Raw genomic sequence first — 21383 nt, 5'->3', positions numbered from 1 at the left:
TTATTGTTTTGATGAAATAACATCAATCTGTTTAATGCTTACTTAATTGTTATAATTTAATACTCAATAAGCAAGATCTTTTCCTAGTTGCTTCAAAAATTAATATTATCAGAAATAATTCTGATATCATAATTTCTGATAATCTGATTAATTATATATAAACCAAACAATACATTGAATTGAACAAAATCATGTTGAGTTTGTTCATTTATTATTTTTTCAGAACATTTTCAAAAAATAGTTCCAAAAATTTAAGAAAATGTATACTTCCGCTTGAATTTCGGGAATTCCCGGGAAATTTACAAATTTCCCGGGAAACGGGAAATATTTTTTTTCGGGAAATCCCGGGAATTCCCGGGAATTTTTTTCCCGGGACGGGAAATTGGACGCTCTAGAGATGGGTATGCTTTGCTCGTGGACTCGCTCTTAAATATCCATCTGAAACAAAGTCGTTAAAAACATCGTTGTCATAAATCGATGGGCCTTTTCTAAAATATCATTTTAAATAGAAGACAAATATTTGACACCACTTCGAAACAAAAATCCACTTTACTGTTTTCGATATATAAAAATTCCAAAACGCTTCAAACAGCAACTCCTTACCCGCTGCATCAGTGGAACGAGTCACAGCGTGGGCCGCCCTGGTTAATAATATTTACCGATAAACATACATTGAACCCCAGCGAGTGAAAAACGAGCCGCGATGGCAGGATGCGCCTGGCACACAAATTGAAAGTACATTATCGCCTCTTCCGTATATTGCCAATACACCCACCCACCGGGACCGGGATAGCCTTTTTGTGGGTTTGACACCCGCCGTCGTCAACCCAGAGCATAAAAAGTGTAAAAAATCACGTTCGTCGAACAAAAAATGGCGTTCCGCACGCGCACGAGACTTTGCATAATCTGATATAACTTTTTCGACTGATTCAATTTTGTCGTTGTTTGCGTGTGATGAAGATTCATCCCATGCTTATAGATTTTCTGGTGCTATCATTTTTCAATAACTGAAAATTTGGGAACATTTCGTAGAAATGAACTGAATTTTGGGTTTTCTTCATGTTTTCTCTGATCAATTCAGACTGTGAATCAAGTGAAAAAGCCGGATATCGATACGCAACGGTAAGCAATTGTCATGACGTCCTTTGATTAGACATTTAGTCTTGTCTGTTCAGTTGTCATTTTTAAAAACATAACCTCAAAGAATATTCTCAAACAAAGTTGTTCAATCAAAACACAATATTCAATCATTGTTCAAATATGGAATCTTCCGACAAGCAAAACTCATCCGATCAAGATCTTTCTGAAAAGCAGAAACTAATCGACGAAGTTACGGAAAAATTGCAACAGCTACAGGATGAGTACGAACTGGATCTGAAACGATACTACTCACTGAAGGCCGACGAAATCGTACTGAACCTTCAGTACGAAAGTTGGAAGGAGCTGTATCTCAAGCAGGAAGCGGAAATGAAAGCTAAACAGGAAGCAACGCGTGCCGTGCGGACAAAGTTTTGGGATGATCGTGAAGCATTCTGCGCAATATCGTCCGGCTTTGCCAGTGAATTCGCAATGGAAGCCACTTTAACGAAGATGAGCCGTGCCGAAAGCCAAGAAGACGAGCATCCGGCAATGGTTCCGGCTAGCGTCATGAGCCCTCTCACAGTACGGCAAGTGGATCTGGAACGAGAAGGCAACGAACTTAAACTGAAGGAAGCCGAACTGGACGAGATGGACGTAGAGTTGGCTCCAGAAGAGGAGATGATTCTTCGACTGCAGACTGCCGTCCATAATTCGGCCAGCTGTGCTGATGAACTCGAGCAGCAAATCAAGGATTTGGAGGAAAAGTACGAACTCGACGAGAGTGTGCGATCTATTCTGAAGAGACCATCGTTTGTGAAAAATGAAAACGACAAAAAGCAAGTTCATTTTGGGTAGAAACGTTCAACAGATATGTAGCAAATTGCATAAAGGTTTGAATAAACTCAAATGAATAAAACTGAAATTCAATAATTGTAATTAACAAAGCATTTACATAAATGAATGAGTGATTTAGATATTTGTATACTTGTTTCATCACAAATAGTAAGAGAAACCAACTGGCTCTTTCAAGATTTTGCCAATTCTCAAACATATTACTGAAAATTATTACTGGGATTGACTACAACGATGAGCAGCCTTTTTTAAATTTTGATCTGATCTGGTTAACAGAATAGTTCTTTTTTATTTGAATATTACCAATATTTGTACACTAGAAACTATGCCTAATTAACTATCAAACAGGAACTAAAACTTTTCAATCTAATTTATGTGATTGGTGCGCCCTGCTGCTTCTTTGTGTACAAGTTTTTTTTGCCGCAAATCTGCCCCAGTCATTTAAACTAATTGACAAGTTCGTTTTCTTGATCCAATCCGTCTTCGATGTGGATCGGATTCGTAGAGGTACGTTGCATTTGATTACGGTGTGCTGCGGCCGGTGTGGGGTAACAACATCAAGCAGTCTAATTAAGTTTTCTCCCGTTTGATGCTTTCCTTCCGTTCCTTTGACTGACTGTCGGGACGACGCATCAGTCGATTCAATCAAATCAATTTCCTAATTAGGGTAAAGCTTGCGCAGAGTCTAGCAGGGAAAGGGTTTGCTTTACCCACAACGAAGTTTCCATAATCAGGAGCGGTTGAGAACTAGTTGAGACGAGGTATTAACAGTAGGAACGTGACTGGTAACGAAATTATGTATGACCTGCATAAATATGTTATGTGCAATGACTTCTTTAAGAATATCTAAATTCAGAATATCTTATGAACTACCAATTTCACAAGATTTCCCACGTTTGACCAAATAATTGTGTTGCAACTGTGCTGCTAAAAATAAAAGGAGACTCCTCCGAGATTCTGGAAAGGTTAAAGGTTCCGAGATTGGAAATTCTTCCTTTTCACCCCATGGTTGGTAATCCGGGTAATCCGTGTTTTTCGTTCACACCGCACAGTATTCACACAGCCACACTCACACCTACTTACAATCAGCCATTCAACCAAGTGAGCAGCTAAATGAGAAAAGTAAGAAAATTGTCTTGATAATCCCAGGAGATACTTTTTAATTGGATTTCAAGTGCGGCGTGTGGAACTTAATTTGTCCTGTCGTAATTTCCCGATTTCCTGTTACACGGTGTTCCGTTTTTTACAGCGGACTAGCAAATCTCTCTGAAAAAAAGAATTTATTTTAGCATTTAGATTTTTTTTCAAGCATCATTCTTTTGTTTCAAATTACTTACAAATCCGCATACGAGAGTTGCCCTTAGATAAAATGCTAAAAATGGCAATCCGATTATTTATTCAGCAATTCCCCACCAAAACAGCATGATTCGAAAAAAAGTTCTCCGATCGGGCTCAAAAATTTTCTGGGGGTTCCTTGGCCGAAATAACGTCATGATTCGAAATCCGGACACTTAGTAGCATACACCCAAAATTCAGAGTCGAGATAATCGTTCTCTCAAAATTTATTGAGGGCTCAGTGCCAAAATCGATAGAATAATGGTACCAACTCACACCATCATAACAAATGAGTTCATTCGTTAGTTGAATCAATAAATCTCCAACAAGTGTCATGCATCGACTTCTGACTTCTCTTTGGTCACCAAGCTGTGGTGGCCGAGGCAGCTAAGTCATTGGATTGGTTTGTCAAAGGACTCTGGTTCGATTCCCGTTGTCAACACTTTCAGTTTTTTGTTTGACGGATGAACTTTTTTTTGCAAATGAACCTCGAGAGCTGTGTTCTCTGCGTCCGTGAATGGTACCACTATTCTCCCGACTCGAGACCATCATTCTCTCGGACTAGCGCTGCCAGTTTTGGGTGTATCATTTTTGTTATAGCTTACAAAAAAACATGTAATTAGTTGAAAATTAAGAAATATCATCAGGATGCAGTATTACAGGCAGTTTTAAGAGAATGCATGCAAAATATGTCTTTTCTAACAATTTTTCATCAGAATTTGAAAATTAAAATGACTTGTTGTGCTTCGAATCCCGGACACTGATAAAAACTGATTTGAAATCGAGATACTTGTGCTTCGAATTCCGGACACTCATTTTTGCTAATGAATCGCACAAATTTGGACTGAAATGTTAGTGAATGGCATTCTTTAGGTTTCAAATAAGCTGTTAACATCAAAACAATCGATATTTTATATAAACATTTGTTTAAATTTAAGGAAATCAAAACCACAAATTTCTGCTTTGCCTTCCCGGTGCTTCGCATGCCTATCACATATTTCACGTGAAATGTTTCGCATTTTTGGTAATCTTATAATTTTATTTTATTTAATTGTTTTGACATCAACTACAGCGTTCCAACAAACTTTAAATGAAAGTTGATGTTAGAATTCATCAAATAGCCCATTTTTGCGAACTTATATCCAAATAATTGTTAAAACAAGATGAGGTGTCCGGGTTTCAAAGCGTCCGGGAATTCGAATCATGACGTTAATTAGACCCGTATTTTTTTGTTTGGCTATTACGGTGACCTACGCCGTGTTAGGGTGGTCGAAAAATTGCCATTTTCGTCGATTTTTGCAAAACCCACTTTTTTCAAAAAATCATATATCCGCGCCATTTCGAGTCGCGTGGTGTTCGTGGGGGAAATCGGATGAAGAATCGACGCGCGAGAATCCGCGAGAAAGTGCTAGAAGATTCTGAAATTCATTGAACAAAAGTGTCAGGTGTTGGCCTTGGGAGTTTGGCCCTCAGTCGCGTGGTGTTCGTGAGGGAGATCGGTTGCAGAACCGACGCGCGAGAATCCACGAGAAAGTGCTAGAAAATTTTGGTAGAAGGCTTCGCGTCGTCGTGTATATATTTTCTTTCTGTTGTTGAGCCGGTTGTTCGCGGTCCGGACTGGGTAAATTCGTGATGAAGTTTGTTGCAAAGAAGTCATGCGCGAAGAATTTCATTAAATCGATTGAAACAGTTCGGTTTATCGGCACTTTTTGAGGTTTATATGATAACGAATAATATGCGTTAATTCAAATTTCATTTCGTTTTGAAAGCCCATCCCAAAGCATCGTTGCTCGGATGGCACGCCGGCGGTAAGAAGCAAAAAAAAAATACGCGAATGAGAAGTCCTTCTCATAGCGTCGTAGCTCAGAAGGCAACGATTATGGTTCACAGTTCACATTCTGGTCATATCATCTACCAAGATGAATCCTGACCTTCCCTTTCCTTCCCCTACTAACACAATTCCCCCACTTCCCTTGATGCTTGAAGGAGATGCTGTGGATTCTCTGTGTCTGATGAGTCTGCAACTTCAACTATCGGACTAACATTCCTACCTTTGTTAAACTGCATCTCCCTGGGGGGGCGCCGGTATTGACTTAAAGCAGAGATCTTCAGGGGTTATACAGTGAGGATGATTAGCTCCCACTACTCATCTGTTGGTTCATTGTGTAACTTCAGCTGATCCGTCAATAACGGAGTAGCTGCTCATTGGCAGTCAACCATGCTCATGCTCATGCTCAAAATCATAAATCCGCGCCATTTCATCCGATTTTAACTGTCTTAGACGCAAATGAAAGGTGATTAGTTTGACTATTTGGGAAAAATAGTAAAAAGTTTTAAAAATCTAGCTTAACATTTGAAAAGGTCGTATGAAAACTTAAAATGCTGTTTTGAAGGTCTCGGGACCAAAGGGCTTATCTCTGAAAATGTTTTTTATCGGATTCCTCGGAAAATTTCACATAACATATCAAAAAATGGTGAAGTTATGTTTTCAATACTCTGAGATATGATTTTTTGAAAATAAAAACTAGGTTTTTCGACGCGTCACCCGCAAAAATGGAAAAATTACGAAAACGGGAAAAAATCGACTTTTTTCACTAAAACTGCAATAACTTGAAAATTTTAGCGATGACCTATACATGTTAGGGAACCAAAAGTTGCGTATTTTAATTACGAAAATTTTGGTTACGACAGATCTGTATTTTCTTAAAAATAAATCTGTATTTTATCTGTATCATATCGAGTTTGAAGCCATAGAAGACATTTTTATATTTTTAACAGTAGATTTAAGCCAGGGGTGCCCAATTTTATGGCCGCGCCATCTAATTTTTCTGGAGCAGTGGTGGGTTGGAACTAATATTCGATGAAAGTTGAAAAAGTCAACACATTTTTTCATGTTTTTCTTTATGATTGGGTTCATTTAAAGTAAATAAATAAAAGAACTAGTGTTTTTTTTACTGTGAACAGACACGAACCACTGCGACACTTGCGTATGCGTATTGCGACAATATAGTATGATCTGTTCTCAGGTTTTCTGTTTTGCTGCTATACACAGCCTGCCGAACGTTCGTCTTCCGTAGCGCTATTGTTTGAGCGAGACAGTATTTGACAAATTATTCGAGCAGTTGCCCCCTCTCATTCCCCAGACCAATCCCCCAAATGCCATGCCACACGAGCACGAGAGACCGATCCGAGGACTTGGGATGAGCGAGATTGAGGGGAAATCTCGTTTATTTTTGACTCATCTAGAGATCGTTACCAATCATATATAGCCCAATCTTCAGCTCGAATTTTGCCTGAGAGCATGTGACCGAGTCGAAAGTAGCATTTGAAGCTCTTCTCTGCGTATTGTTACAGAGTTCTTCAACGCTCAGACTCAGTCGCCAACAGATCGTCCGAGAGATTGGATGGGATGGGTTTTGGGGAGGCTTGGGACTTGACAAAGTCAATTCCCGCAGCAGCCGATATCCCCTCTCGACCGCCACCTACCCCTTTTGCCTCGCCAGATGGGTTTCAAGCCATCAACCTTCCGCTTACAAAGCGAAACCCGTACCACTACACCACGGGAGCTCGGTTAGTGAACTGGTGTTGCAAATAAGATTCATATATTTTGATATTAAGAATGAGATTCAAAGATGACTTTCAAAAATGTGTTTGTTTGACTTATTTTATTTTTTGTTTGTTTTAAATTGTTAAGTTAATGTTTTGACGATTTTAATCAAACCCTCGATATATTTTTTTATAAAAAAAATCATTTAAATTTCAATCCCCGAATTTCTTGATTCAATTTTTAATACCGTCAGTGGGGGTGACTATGGGTCAAAAAACGACACACCTCTCGTATTTTCTTAATAACAAAAACAATTTAAATAACATCGAAAATCTTTCAACGTAGATTGGTTCTTAGATAGTTTACTAACATTTTCCCAAAATATGGTTGATTTTGATGAACACTACCTTAAATGCCAATTGTTTGAAAATTGACCCAATCTCACCCCTTAGAGAGGGTGACATTGGGTCAAATGAATCTAAAATGATGCTCAAATACAACGATATGGTAAAAACAAGTCATCCAACAGTGTTTCTTGTTCGAGGGAATCGTATTGACACGCTACAATGTTTGAAGTGGAGATTTTCAAACATTTGGGTAGTTTTCGAGCAATTCCAACAAAAATATAAGAAAAATTATTTTTCGAGAGGTCATTTTTGGAGAAAAACGTACCCCAACTTTAGACAGCTGCCAAAATAACAGGATTTGTTCTAGGAACGAGATTTTTTCAGCGAAGTCATCTTAAGATGTCCCCTACACAACCCTTTCTACAGAATTCATTTTCATTGAGAAGAACATGAGAAATGGTAAAATCCGTAAAAAATCACTTTGACCCAATTTCACCCCCCAGACCCAATGTCACCCCCACTGACGGTATTTTTAAATATTAGCAGCGATCTATTTTCGGTATGAATAATTTGCTTTTTAAAGCTTTTTTTAATCTTTATCACTGAAAAGTTGTTCTGGAAATATGCATTATTTTTTCCTTAACTATTTATTAACAAAAAATAGAAAATAAAAAAAAACTTCTATATGAAGTAAACAGAGATAAAACTTAAAGGCATTTAAATTTAGTGTCTTTTTTGTATATTTTTAGACAAAAATCCATGTTTTTCATAAATTTCAGAAAAATTTGAGCCCGATCGGAGAACTTTTTTTTTCGAATCATGCTGTTTTCGTGGGGAATTGCAGAATTTTAATGATTGCACATTTTGAAATATATTTGAAAAAGTCACTATTTTGTTCAATGAATTTCGAAACGAAAACTTTTGTGTTTATGTTATTTTTTTTAATTAAAGCACCCCACATTTTCATACTGAGATTAAAATAAAACATATACAATTAAAATAATAGCTTCATGACATTCCAGAGATTTATCTTTGTAATGTTCTCTGGAGATACTGAAGTTTCAGCGGTTCCTTACCAATATTACATAGTTGTTGAATTCTTCACATTAACTTAAGAAAACGAGTGATTGACACGCTTGCAAAGCTGAACGGATAGCTTTGGTCATTTTCGATTTCTAGAGATTGGTCTCTGGACACATTTAATTTCCTGAGCAACCAAATAATATCGTGGAAAAATGTTAACGAATAATACGATGCTACCAGCAGCAAAAGCAACAGCGAGATGGACTATTGGTTCCGTTTTGGTTTCCGGTTGGCCCGGAAGATGAATTGACAGGCCAGTTGATAGTTCTCCCCCTCAAAAAACCACAACATCGGCGTGAGCCCTAGGGAGAAGAAAGTTATAGGAACACTACCGGTACTTTAACACATTTTGATATGGGACAGGCAAGAATTGGTACCGTTCCCCGTTCGTTCCATTTGAACTGTCTCTCTTGTCGAGTTCTTCTTTAATTTAATTAAAATAACTTGCCAACAGATTCCCAAAGCGATTTCCATCTCAGCTCAACGCCCATTTCCTCGTTCCAATTGCTTGCTCTTGGTTGTAGGAGACAAGGCACTTCCCTCTATTCTCCATTGATGAGCAGAATCGATACCAAAAACTCTTGTGTTTGGCAGCAGCAGCAGCAGCAGAAAAATATGCAGAAATGTCGTCGACCACAGAGGGAAAAGTTTTCCCGAACCTAGGGGAGGGGGAAAACAGGAAAATCGAACGTTGGGAAGTGATTAAAATTATCCAATTCAGATAGGAACAGGAAAAACGACATCCCTGTTTGCTTGTTTGGTGTTAATGTCGATTGACAATAGCAATTTCTTTATCACGAAGCTGTGCAATGCACATTGGCGAGAGCAGTTTTAACCCATTTAACCTATTCTCAACATGTCCTCTACATGAGAGTTGGGACTCGAAATTGGGATTGTTGAGGTTCTTACTTGTTTGCAACGATTTGTTCTGATTTCAGTTATGATGATTGTTACATGTTTTTGAACACTCTGATGAGGATGATGTGCAACAAACGAACAAATAGGTTAAGTTTTATACTCCCAATTGGTAAAAGTGAATATTTTAAATATGCGAAAAGGGCGATAACACTACTCGACAAAACAAAACTTGTGTCATGGGAAACACGATATCTCATCGGTTCCTCAGAGAAAATGCTTCTCTGAATCCGATGCAATCGACAGAATTTGATTTTATGTCCACGCGGACTGACGCGAATGTAGTAATTTTTTTAACATAAAAAATCGAACAATTAAAAAAAACCATGCGTCTCCTTCCAATTCTATAAGCCATCTATAAGAATATGGAAGCGCCTGGTGCATAGTCATTTCATCATATTATAAGTCATATTATAAGTTTGAAATCACAATATTTGAAAAACATTTTTTTTTAGATTTATTTGTTTTACTAAAATTTCATGTATCTCAAAGGTCTATGGGTACTTCGGGATGTCCATGGTCATCCAAGGACTCCCTGGAGTTAAGATCTACGATTCTACCGCCGAAACAAGCAAGAGGTCGTCGGATTTTGACCCCGGATCATGTGCGTATGGCATCAGTGCATATGGTAGACTACTATATGAATGTGTTGGGATGTTCATGGTCATCCAAGGACTCCCTGGAGTTAAGATCTACGAGTCTACCGATGTAACAAGCAAGAGGTCGTCGGATTTTGACCCTGATCATGAAACACCCTAGTATATATGAAGGTGGGTCTACGACGTGTTTATACAAAGTTCATTTTTAGAGCAGGATTATAGCCTTACCTCAGTGAGGAAGGCAACAATGTTTTTCAAATATTTTAATTTTTAACTTTGAATATTTATTTTAAAAATCGTACAAAAAATGGTAGTTGTGGATCCCCCGAACTTGACAACTTTTTTATACATTTGTATTGGTTGTTTCCGTTGTGCTTAAAGGAAATGGCTATGCACCAGGCGCTTCCATATTCTTGTGGATGGATCATATAATTGGGAGGAGACGCATGGTTTTTTTTTCAATTGTTCGATTTTTTATGTTAAAAAAATTACCACATTCGCGTCAGTCCGCGTGGACATAAAATCAAATTCTGTCGATTTCATCGGATTCAGGGCAGCATTTTCTCTGAGAAACCGATCAGATATCGTGTTTCCCATGACACAAGTTTTGTTTTGTCGAGTAGTGTAATACATTAATGGGACTCCAACAAACGTTTTCTTGATAACAAAAGTAAGCGAATTATAAATTATAAATGGAATTGATGCAGTAATGCAAACTTTTTGTTTTACAGCACTTTTCAATTTATTTGTAACTTTCAAGATTGTAGAACTTATAACTTACGTGTGTATCAAATGTTAAGCGACCTTTAACATTGATGTGTGCTCAAAACCTTAAAAATATTCCAATATTCAAACAAACACGCACGTCTAAACACTCACATGTACACAAATTATGCACCCCAATGCAAACAACTTAATATCGAGGAGAATCCACTCTTCTGCGCTCTCCAAATATGCCGGAACACTGTGGCAAAATAGTGCCCTGCGGGAAACGGGAAGAGAGGTCAACGGAAGCAACGTACAAATGTTGCAATTATGTCCGGCATGCATTCGGTCCCCGGTACGGGCGTCCTAGACATCCGACAAATCCACAATTACGACGACAACGACGGCAAATCCACGTGAGAATATTGCCTCCGTCCTGGTTCCGTCCTCGACCAGGATACTCGACAATTGTTCCTGCTACTGGTGCTGGTCGGCTATCATCGGCCGGTTGTCGTCGGCCAGGTCGATCTCGGGGACGACGCAATTTTAACCCTGAACATCGTCATCGACCAGCCAGTGGTTGGTTTGGTTTATGGTTCCGTCCGTCAGTTCCTGCTGGGGGATTTGGGGGCGAGATTTTCGTATTGTCCACCGTTTACTGCCCCCGATACAGCACACGGGCGGACAAGATCAAATACACTCCGGACATAACACACAATGCCAATGCTTCGAAAACACCATTGCATTGCAAGGTTGCACTAGGAAAATTACTGATGAACAGTGAGTTTTATAGATTTTAAATTGGCTTTAATAAAAAAATCAGATTATTCGCTCTCTACAGCATTGCCTTGGCGTTCTCGATTGCGAGATTCCTACTCGATACTAGGAGTCTGGAGGCTTGATTGTTGAGGCATTTGCAAACATCTTTCTACACCTAAGCTTCCATCCATCACGGGATTCAAACTGACGACCTTTGGATTGTTAGTCCAACTGCCTACCAGCGACTCCACCGAGGCAGGACCCAGGGAGACGACTCCTACACCTGGATTGAGCTAACGACCTAACCCTCTAGGTTAGACCGGTGAGGGTGACCATGGGTCAAAAAACGATACACCTCTCGTAATTTCTTAATAACAAAAACAATTTAAATAACATCGAAAATCTTTTATCGTAAAATTGTTCTTCGATAGTTTACTAACATTTTCCGAAAATATGGTGTAATTTGATAAACTCTACCTTAAATGGCAATCGTTTGAAAATTGACCCAATCGCACCCCTTAGAGGGGGTGACATTGGGTCAAATGAAACTAAAATGATGGTCAAATAAAAAGATATGGGTAAAAACAAGTCATCCAACAGTGTTTCTTGTTCGAGGGAATCGTATTGACATGCTAAAATGTGTTTAGTACTTTTTGATCAATTCCAACAAAAAATTAAAAAAGCTGATTTTTCAAGAAGTAATTTTTTATCAAAAACGTACCTCAACATTAGACAGCTGCTACAATGACAGGATTTGTTCTAGGACCGAGATTTTTTCAGCAAAGTAATCTTATGATGTCCCTTACACAACCCTTTTAATAGAATTTAGTTTCATTGAGAAGTACCTGAGAAATGGTAAAATTCGTAAAAAACAACTTAATCCACCTATGTGGTTGATGCCTTCCTCACTTTTTATCAACAATGGGTAATATGAGTGGTTTGGACACATATTTCAGCTATTTTTTTAGATCCAGAAAAAAAGTACACAGATATAACCTAAGTGGTCATAACTTGAGACAGGGTTGCCAGATCATCAATGTTGTGGACTCGTTGGAAAGGTTTTTCGATTACCTAAACAAGGATCGGTCCGATGATGGATCTGGACATCGATTACATGCATATAAATGAGATCCGGATATATGTGAAAACACATTTTTATACATAACTTTTGAACTAGTTATCGAAACTTCAAACAATCCAAAAGCGATGTATGGGACCCTATACCAAGTTGATTGCAACTGGTTTGATCAAAATCGGTTCAGCCAGTGCTGAGAAAACTCAGTCAGAATTTTGGTCACATACATACATACACACAAAGACATTTGTTCAGTTTTCGATTCTGAGTCGATATGTATACATGAAGGTGGGTCTTTGAGCTTTTAATAAAAAGTTCATTTTTAGAGCAGCATTATAGCCTTACCACAATGAGGAAGGCAAAATACTTCGACCCACTCCCCCTCCCCCAATGTCACCCCCACTGACGGAACAGTTAGTTTTGGCGCTTATGAATTTTTGATCAATTTTACTGGAACCTTAAACTTTTATTGATAATATTTAGTGAACATTTTGCAAGTTGACGATCCTTTCTTTTCAAAAATATAATTAGAAAGCATGAAGATGGAGATAACCAAGAGATTGAATTTATGTTAGTTTTTCCTAATTTTATTCGTTATAACCTAGAAAGGTTTTCATTCATCAAAAGAAGATGAATTATTTTTTCATGATTTTATTATTTTCTTCTTCAAGATATCTAAAATTCTTTTTGAAAAATTCCTATAAACATATGAAATACAATAGCTTATAGCACCATTAAAAAAACACTAAATATCTCACCGGAGGTCACGTACGTGTACTTTGTACACAGTTTGTAAGGGCACTTGTAAGAAAGGCGAAAACACGCGACGTCCCGAAGGATATGATCTTTTCTTCTCAAAATTTGCCCACTGTTCATGTTCACTCTCATCGCCCTCCGAGTGGTGCCGCCAATATCGAACAATCCAAAAGGATACAACTCTCTGTTGTTGTGAAATTCAGCACGCATGAAGAGGGGTGGGGAGGAGAGCAGGCTACTGTTTTCCGGAATTGTAGCTCAAAGTTGAAATCCCTCCTGGATTGAAGGGAACCCTTTTCACTGCTGAGCATCGTATCGTACACAACCCTAGAAAAGGTGAATCGTACAGTGGAGCGATAGCAGCAAGTGGGAAAGCATAAAATAATAAACACATACGAACTTTGGCCTCTGCGATTAGAGCAAACGAAGTAAATGGACTAGATTTGCGAATGCTCTTTTGCGTTTGTAGAACAAGGAGTTTGTGCGGTTGCGTGAGGAGTGGATAACGGTCGATTTGAATTTCGAAGTTGTCTGTGCACAGTAAACTTGCCAATTGTATTATTAATGTTTTGTTGTTCTGTTGGTCTGTTGTTCTGTTGTTCTGTTGTTCTGTTTTTCTGTTGTTCTGTTGTTCTGTTGTTCTGTTGTTCGATTTAACTGTAGCGTACTGTAACTGTACCGTACAAGTTTGCGATTTGGCCAAAGAGCATGTTTTGATAGCAAATAGTGTTAATCTCTAAACCAAACTTACTGCTCATACAGTCATCTTTTGCCGGGTTCTTCGTTCAGCATCATTTCCGCTGCCATCACCGGTAACTGACGGCACTTCCTCCCTTGTCCAAACATACAAACAGAAGGGGAATGCATCGTCATGCTTGCTAGCAGCCATCATCGCATCACCACTATTTGAAATTGCCACTGTGTAGAGTTAGTAGAAGAAGGGCACCATTCATGAACTGGAATTTTAATATTGTCCCAAACAGTCTGTCAAGTGCAACGTTTCTGTGACTTTGGCGCTCTGTTCCCAGAGCCGACCGGAAGAAGAAGGACAACCGTTGAAGTCCGGACAAGTGGACAACATTCCACTACAACATGCAACCGAACTGAACTGAGGGGTCAAAGGGACGGTTTTAGTCTGACTACCCTTAAGCGAGCATGCAGTTGTGTGAGTGTGTACACCAATGAATTTCAATTGACCAAAAGGGGGGTTCTGGGAGGGGTTCTGCCAAAGACAAAAAAAAGAAAATGGTCAAATGATCGAAGTTCCGGTTTCAATATAGCCACAAATGTTTTTTGTACCCTCTTCAAGCTGGGCAACCTCGGTTTCCTGCGGAATGGACGGAGAAAGAGTAGGTTTCGGAATACTCCGGAGATTTTTGTGGACACGAAAAGGTGCAAAAGTCGAGACAAGACAGAACAGAGCTGCGGCCGGCAAGAAACACCTGATGCTGCTGGGGGACGACGAAAGGTGATGGAATTATTTTGCATATCAATACGAAACAGGTTGAGTCGAAAGCCGTTGGCGACAGTTAAACGGATAGGGTGCCAATGATGACAGGTTTTTCGGATGTGCAAAAGTGGTGGTGTTCCACTAGTGACTTATTTGATTGTTCCTGTTAGAACGTTGGTATTTTTTGTGCTATCAGTTGTTGATTTAATACGGATTTGTTATTTGATAATTTAGTTTTTCAATATGCTAATAAATATATGATTAGATTAGATTAGATCAAGTAACATTGTTTTGCGATAAATTTAGTATATCGGCCTCTCTTGGATGAGATTGGGTATCCAATGCCACCTGATGATGATGGTGCTTTGTTTTTGAAATCTGGAGAAAATCCAGTTTTTTTTTTTTTGGAAAACTCAACACGCAGATTTTTGTTTGGACAAACTTGCCTTGCGTTTTTCTAATCATCTAATCATGCTGTTTTTGCATATGGGACATTTATTCGAACATGTTTAGAACCAGAGCATCTGAAAGGACGCATTCTGTTGTTTCGCAATGAAAAAAAAGTTCTCTAAATGAGACAGATATGTGCACATCAAAAATGCTAAAAACACTCATCTGGAAAGTTGGATACTCTGACAAATTGGTAATGAGAATTGTTTCATACATCATGTGAAACACTACGTTCTGGCCAGAACTTCTCATCCAAACATCAGGAATGCAAAATGCCTGTACATAAAGTGATACTTCACGATAGTAGTTTTGATTTTATGTGAGTGCCCCATTAAACGTATAGCCAGGGCAGAACGCTACAGGCAGACATCATGCACATCATAGTTTTACCTTACAACCCTACGAAACTGTTGTTTTATGAAAAAGTGAGGTATACGCCACATGTTTATTTTATCGTGAGATTTTAAGATTTCGTCTCTAGATTTCACATTCGTCACTTCGCAAAAAAAAACGTAACATTTTGCCAAGACTAGAGTACGCCGACCGGCGGAGAAGCACCAGCAAAAAATGAATATTTTTTCAATCAGCTAATGTACGGGTACCCGGGCTAAACCGCATCACACTCTGTCTTTGCACTCATCACCGATAGTCGCTCGCTGTTTCGCAACGAAACTGATCCGCTCCGTCCAGATAACTTTTGGTTCATCTGTGAGTCGGAATTTTGACTTAGGGTGACGTAAAAACAATTATCAAGTTTGATGTACTGACACAATAATATTAAGTACCTATAACATTTTCTTTTCATAACATATTATTTTCGGATTAACTTTGTTCCCCGGTAAAAGTTAGCACATACCAGGAATTACGTCTTTTTGATAATCATTACATAGCTGTACATTTTCTTGTTACCCTTATGTCTAATTTTTCATTAGGTTTAGAGATTTGAAAGATTGTTGGCGAAATAAAAACAATGCTTCAAAACTTTACGTACCTTTCCGGACCCTTGTGAAGCTCATCAGATATATTTCATTCTAAGAGTAGGTAAAACAGTGTTGTAACTCAATAATTTCTTCATTATATTATTATTATTATTTACAAAACCAATGACTTTCAAAAAAATGCTCAAGGATATACAAAAATTCCACAAAGTGATGCATAGATTTCTTCCCAAATGCCAAAACAGAATCCTTTAAAGAGGGGAAAAGCATCATTTTTCCTTTTCCATCCCGATTTCCCGCAATTTTCCTCCAATCCGAAAGAAAGGTCTGCGTGTCGGTACCATTAGCTCTGCCGAATGGAGGAGCCGCACTATTATGCTTGCTCTTCAATCCTTTCAGGGCCCGATTTCAGAGAGTTTGTCGGCGGAGCGTTCTACCTCTATGGCATCAAATGAAAAACGAAGACCGACTCCCACAAAAGGGCCAAACCAACCTCACCCCGTCCTCGTCGTCATCCTGGGGTGCAATGGTTCGGTGAGTAAGTTGAGTATGGAAATTAATTTTCTTTCTATTTAATGAAAATTTTAATCTTTTAAAGTTGCTCTACATTAAAGCCCGCAGGAAAAAGGAAAACGAAGATGACGACGGCGAAGGATGTCGAAATGAGGTTATTTTGTGGGTTCTCGTGCAAATACCTGCGAGAGGTTTTTGACGAGCAAATTTCAAAGATTGCACTTTGAATAGGAATTGTCAGGGTGGAAAATCCTCTTTCCGGGTGTGATCAGGGAGTGCTTAAGTCACGAATTGTATCGCACTTGTAGAGAACCGTTATCAAATCAACTCTGATTTTAGGTGCCAAAACATAACAGTGATAAATTAGGCATCTTGCCTTCATCCAGATGTGTTTTAAAGAAAAATACTTTGTCTAAAATGTCAATTTATACAAAAAAATTAAATTTGATATATAAGACAATTTTTTTTCAATTTTGTGGCAGTTTGTTAATTATATGTGTTTAAATCTAAGTTCAACAGAATCTTCATTTCTTTAAAAGGGAAAAAATATAATTAAGGGCAGCAGAAGGATAGCATAAAAATATTTAGTGTTCTGTAACCACACAATAACGCAACACTGTATATTTATGACTACAAAACATGATTTATGATCAACCTCCTGCTAGCCAAAGTGTATCGACGCAGTTCGGGAGTTCCTTAACTTTTAGCACACCGCATGGACCAGGTAGAGTGGGAAGCTCCACCAGACATTAATATATGTAGAAAGGTTTTCTTCCCACTCCCCTCCCTAGCCCCCCTCCTTCTCACGGTTCAGCTATTAAATGCATAGTGCAATTTGGAATGCAACCTCCAAAGCTGGGTACGAAAAAGAAGAACAAGAGGGCTGGGTTCAAATCTGCAACATGCATAATGTGCTTTGCAATAGTAGCAAGCATAGGTTGGTACTTTTTTCTCACTCGCTGAACACAGACAACGGGATATTTCCGCACGCCTGAAATCATCCTGCCGCTGCTGCTGCTGCTGTGAGGAAAAAATAACAACACGAAGGAAAATTAATGCTCGCGTTCGGCGCTCACCCAACTGGTAGCAGGTAGGGGGTGCATACCGTTACACGACGGTGGAGATGCTCGAAACTTTAGAAAAAGGATTTGATAATAACACATTTGTAAGTACTTTTTGAAAATATATTTAATTCATTAAAAAACTAGCTAATTCCGCCTTCCTCACCTCTAGTCAAAAACGAGTCACACAAAAAAAATCGATATGAATTATTAACTCTTTGGAAACAAATTGTACAGAAACCTTGGTATTTGGTATGGAACCAACGTGGTCCAATCCAGCCTCAAAAGTACAGGCAGAAAAAAATATAAACAACAACGCAACCGATAAGTGTAAATAGATACAAATCATTAGTTTTTAAAAAAGATTTTTTTAAAGTTGAAACAAAAAAATGCAATAAGCACAAACTAAATTTCAATAGTTTTACAAGGCGAAACATTTTTAATATTTCGGGAAAATAAACACGAACATAGATAGAAATCTTTAGATTGACAGCTGGACTTATAAAAATTATGTTTTTCTGCACGGAGAAAAAAGAGTTCCCAAAATCGTGAACAAGCGTTCATGAAAATGGGAACCACGAACAAAGTGTTCAAATTTCATGGTATGTTTTTCAAAATCGTACCATGGAATTTGAACACTTTGTTCGAGGTTCCCAATTTTATGAACACTTGTTCACGATTTTGGGAACTCTTTTTTCTCCGTGTGGGGACAATAACTTGGGAGGGGACTCGCAAGACATATCTCTAGATTACCAATCCAACGATTAGTTGAATCTGGGCATAGTTTTGATACAGGTTTGTGAGATCCAGAATAGTGGATGTTATTATAACAACATTATTTTATGAATAAAGTAAAAATGCTAATACAGCGCCATTCCATTTTTGGCAACACGATTTTTTTAAACATTTCTGCTTGCCTAAAACTATGTTCGCATATGCAAAAACAGCAAACTGAGAAAAACGCTAGACAAGTTTATCCCACACATAAGGCTACCGTAAACTGGGGGGACTTTGATACCCCGGGGTGACATTGATAGGAATTTGATTTGGCCACAAATTTTGATACATCCAATGTAACAGTCACATTTTTGCATATATGTTCGATAATAAGCTGACGGGCATTTTAAAAACCTATCAAAGTCACCCCGGGCTATCAAAGTCACCCCAGTTCACGGTACGTGATAAGTTTTTGCGAAAAAAACTGGATTTCCTCCTAATTTCTAGAACAAAGTATTGGAACAACTGGGCTGTTTTAGAAAAGCACACACAGCAAAAAATCCAATGAAAAAATCGCATGTTAAAGCGAGCACATCACACTTGTGAAAAAAAACACCTATTATTACACACTGCATGCACAATTTTTGTAAACACAAAAAATGCAACCGAAGGGATTCTAACCCAACACCAACAGTGCAACTGGCGCCTTGCTCAAGTAACCACAAACATTAAATCAAAACCCTAAATTCACTCTAACTAAGCATTTCCGATGCTACGTCACTTTATATAAGCTTTGTAGATGCTTCAAAACATTTATAGCTTGAAACATTATTGCTTACTGTATTTAATCATATAGAATAGTCAATTAGAGCTTTGAAGCATTAAATATAAAATGTTTCAAAGCTTTATAGGAAAGCTTTTTATCTCACTATAGAGTAATTCTTTAATGTGCCATAACTCTAAATCAACATCTAGAAATGCTTAAAAACTTTGACATTTCTTTAAATGTTTCAAACCATTAAATCAACATTAGTAAAAGCAATTTAAAGTTTTGCGGATGCATTGCAAAACGTAAACAACTTCAAACGTAAGGTTTATTCTGCAGCAAATACTAGTGCAAATAATCGGTGGTATGTAAATCCTTATTATTTAGCCTGGTTCCACAAGTATTGATTGCATTTCATGTTTTTACAGTGAAGAAAAACTTCGGCATCTTTGTCAAAAGTACGAACATCTTCAGCAACAGACAAGGATTGTTGCTGCCGTGGCTTGTCAATCGAGAATTATCCCGTAACCAGGTTTTCTCATCCAGCTGAGGCATGCAGAAGTGATGTTTCAGTATTTAGTCGGTGTAAGTGTTTGTTCCAGTCTTGATATTTCAATTAAAGTGATTACAGAAAAAATGTTGGCAAATCATTGCACCCGTGTTTTACTTAATTTACTTGAATGACACAAGAAAGACTCCTTCGACAATTATCTTCTCTAGAAAGCATATTTTCAGACAGAAGAAACGGATGGCGCGCATGATTTCAGCTGGGACTGTCAATTAAATGACACTTGGATTCTCCAAACTGGTGTAATGTATCAAAAAAGATGAAAGGAAAAGCTTTCCAAAGAAAAACGAGAAAGAGGAAGAGAGAGAGGGCTCGGTACTGGGGAAAGCTTTTTGCTGTCAGCGCCGAAGTGTCGGTAAAGTAGTTTGGTTTTTGTTTTTCTGGAGCAAAACTCTATAGGGGGATGGCGTCGCTATTTTTAGACCACGTTTTCCACTTTTTCTCATCGAAACCGACTACTTTATCGACTTCATTTTGCTGGGCGAGATAGGACGCCGTCTATTTTTAGACGATGACTTGTTGGCAGCGGTTCAGCAGTGGAATAGTCGCGTGATGTTAAAGTAAATCGGGGAATCACAGTTTTACCTTTATGTATTTAGCGTCTAGGTTTTACAAAGTCTAATGTGCGAATGATCGAGTGTAAAAAACGGAAATGTGTAATGTCAATAAACGTCACTCGCAGGTGACAGCAACTGCTGCCAACGCTTGACAGCGCGTCTGCCCAGTGGGCTTCGCACCGTACGGCCAACACTCCTCCTCGATGTCTAGCGGTGGCCAGATCCTCCAGCCTTGAGTCCCAGCATCCCGACGAACTTCGCAACTTGAACAGCTCCAAGCGGTTTGGTCATGATGTCCGCCAGCATGTCGGTGGTGGCGCAGTAGCGCAGGACAATTTGACCAGAAGTAGCAGCGTCCTTGATGTAGTGGAACTTTGTGTCGATATGCTTCGATCTGCGATTCTGCCGCTCCAGCGCGACAAAGTCCAGGCAGCTCTTGTTGTCTTCGAAGATTGTTGTTGGTGTTTGCTGCTTCTCGCCGAGCTCTGCCAGCAGACGCCGTAGCCACACGACCTCTTGGACTGCTTCCGCCAGGGCCACGTATTCCGCCTCCATCGTCGACGTTGATACGCAGGTTTGCTTTCGGCTAGCCCAGCTGATCGTCGCTTCTCCGAATCGAAACACAAATCCGCTGTTCGACTTTCGATCGGACGTGTCACTGGCCCAATCTGCGTCGCAAAACCTTCCAGCGCCGACATCCGGTCTGCTTCTGATGTTCCGAGTTGCAGACGATGGTCTGCTGTTCCGACGAGGTAGCGCACTACCCTTTTCAGCTCAGTCCAATCCGCCTGTGACGGACTCTGGATCTTCCGGCTCAGGATGCTCACGCCCGCTGCGATGTCCGGTCTGGTGTTTGTGGACACGTACAGCAGCGATCCGATCAGGCTGTGGTACTCGGTGTTGTTCGGCAGCACTTCCGACTTCTCGGCAAACTTGTAGTAGCCGGTGTCTATCGGAATTTTCGACTTCTTCGACTCGTCAAGCCCGTACTGTTTTGCAATCTTACGGATGAAAGACGATTGGTTGATCGAGTACACGCCGTCGGCGTCCTGGTTCACAGCGATTCCGAGAAAGAGATGCACCGGCCCCAGGGATGTGATCCGGAACCGTTTCTTGAGCTCCTCCTCGACGCGTACACAGCTAAAAAAGTAGTAATCCAGCTGCGTGTAAAAGGCCTGGGTGTAAAATAAATATTGCATTATTTTATGCAATTTTATGTGATTTTACACCCTGAAATATGTAGCCCAACAGTATGGGAAACCTACTTCACCGAAATGTCAAGCTCATATATATGTTTATCCTTACAGCTT

At 39.1% G+C, this 21383-nt stretch overlaps 1 protein-coding gene across 1 annotated transcript; it reads left to right on the top strand.

The window, feature by feature from the left end:
* Positions 1–1201: 1201 nt before the first annotated feature.
* Positions 1202–2137, top strand: LOC119765220. Its single transcript, XM_038248651.1, has one exon. The coding sequence runs from the start codon at positions 1261–1263 to the stop codon at positions 1933–1935; it is 675 nt and encodes a 224-aa protein (XP_038104579.1). The 5' UTR covers positions 1202–1260; the 3' UTR covers positions 1936–2137.
* The last annotated feature ends 19246 nt before the right edge of the window (positions 2138–21383 follow it).

Source organism: Culex quinquefasciatus, chromosome 1, assembly GCF_015732765.1.
Source record: "Culex quinquefasciatus strain JHB chromosome 1, VPISU_Cqui_1.0_pri_paternal, whole genome shotgun sequence".
NCBI classification, from domain to species: Eukaryota; Metazoa; Arthropoda; class Insecta; order Diptera; family Culicidae; genus Culex; species Culex quinquefasciatus.
The sequence above is the reverse complement of the archived record's forward strand: the minus strand, read 5'-3'. Positions and strand labels throughout refer to the sequence as shown.

Coding starts and splice junctions, on each gene's coding strand:
- LOC119765220 (XM_038248651.1), top strand. CDS start 1,261: ATGGAATCTTCCGACAAGCAAAACTCATCCGATCAAGATCTTTCTGAA.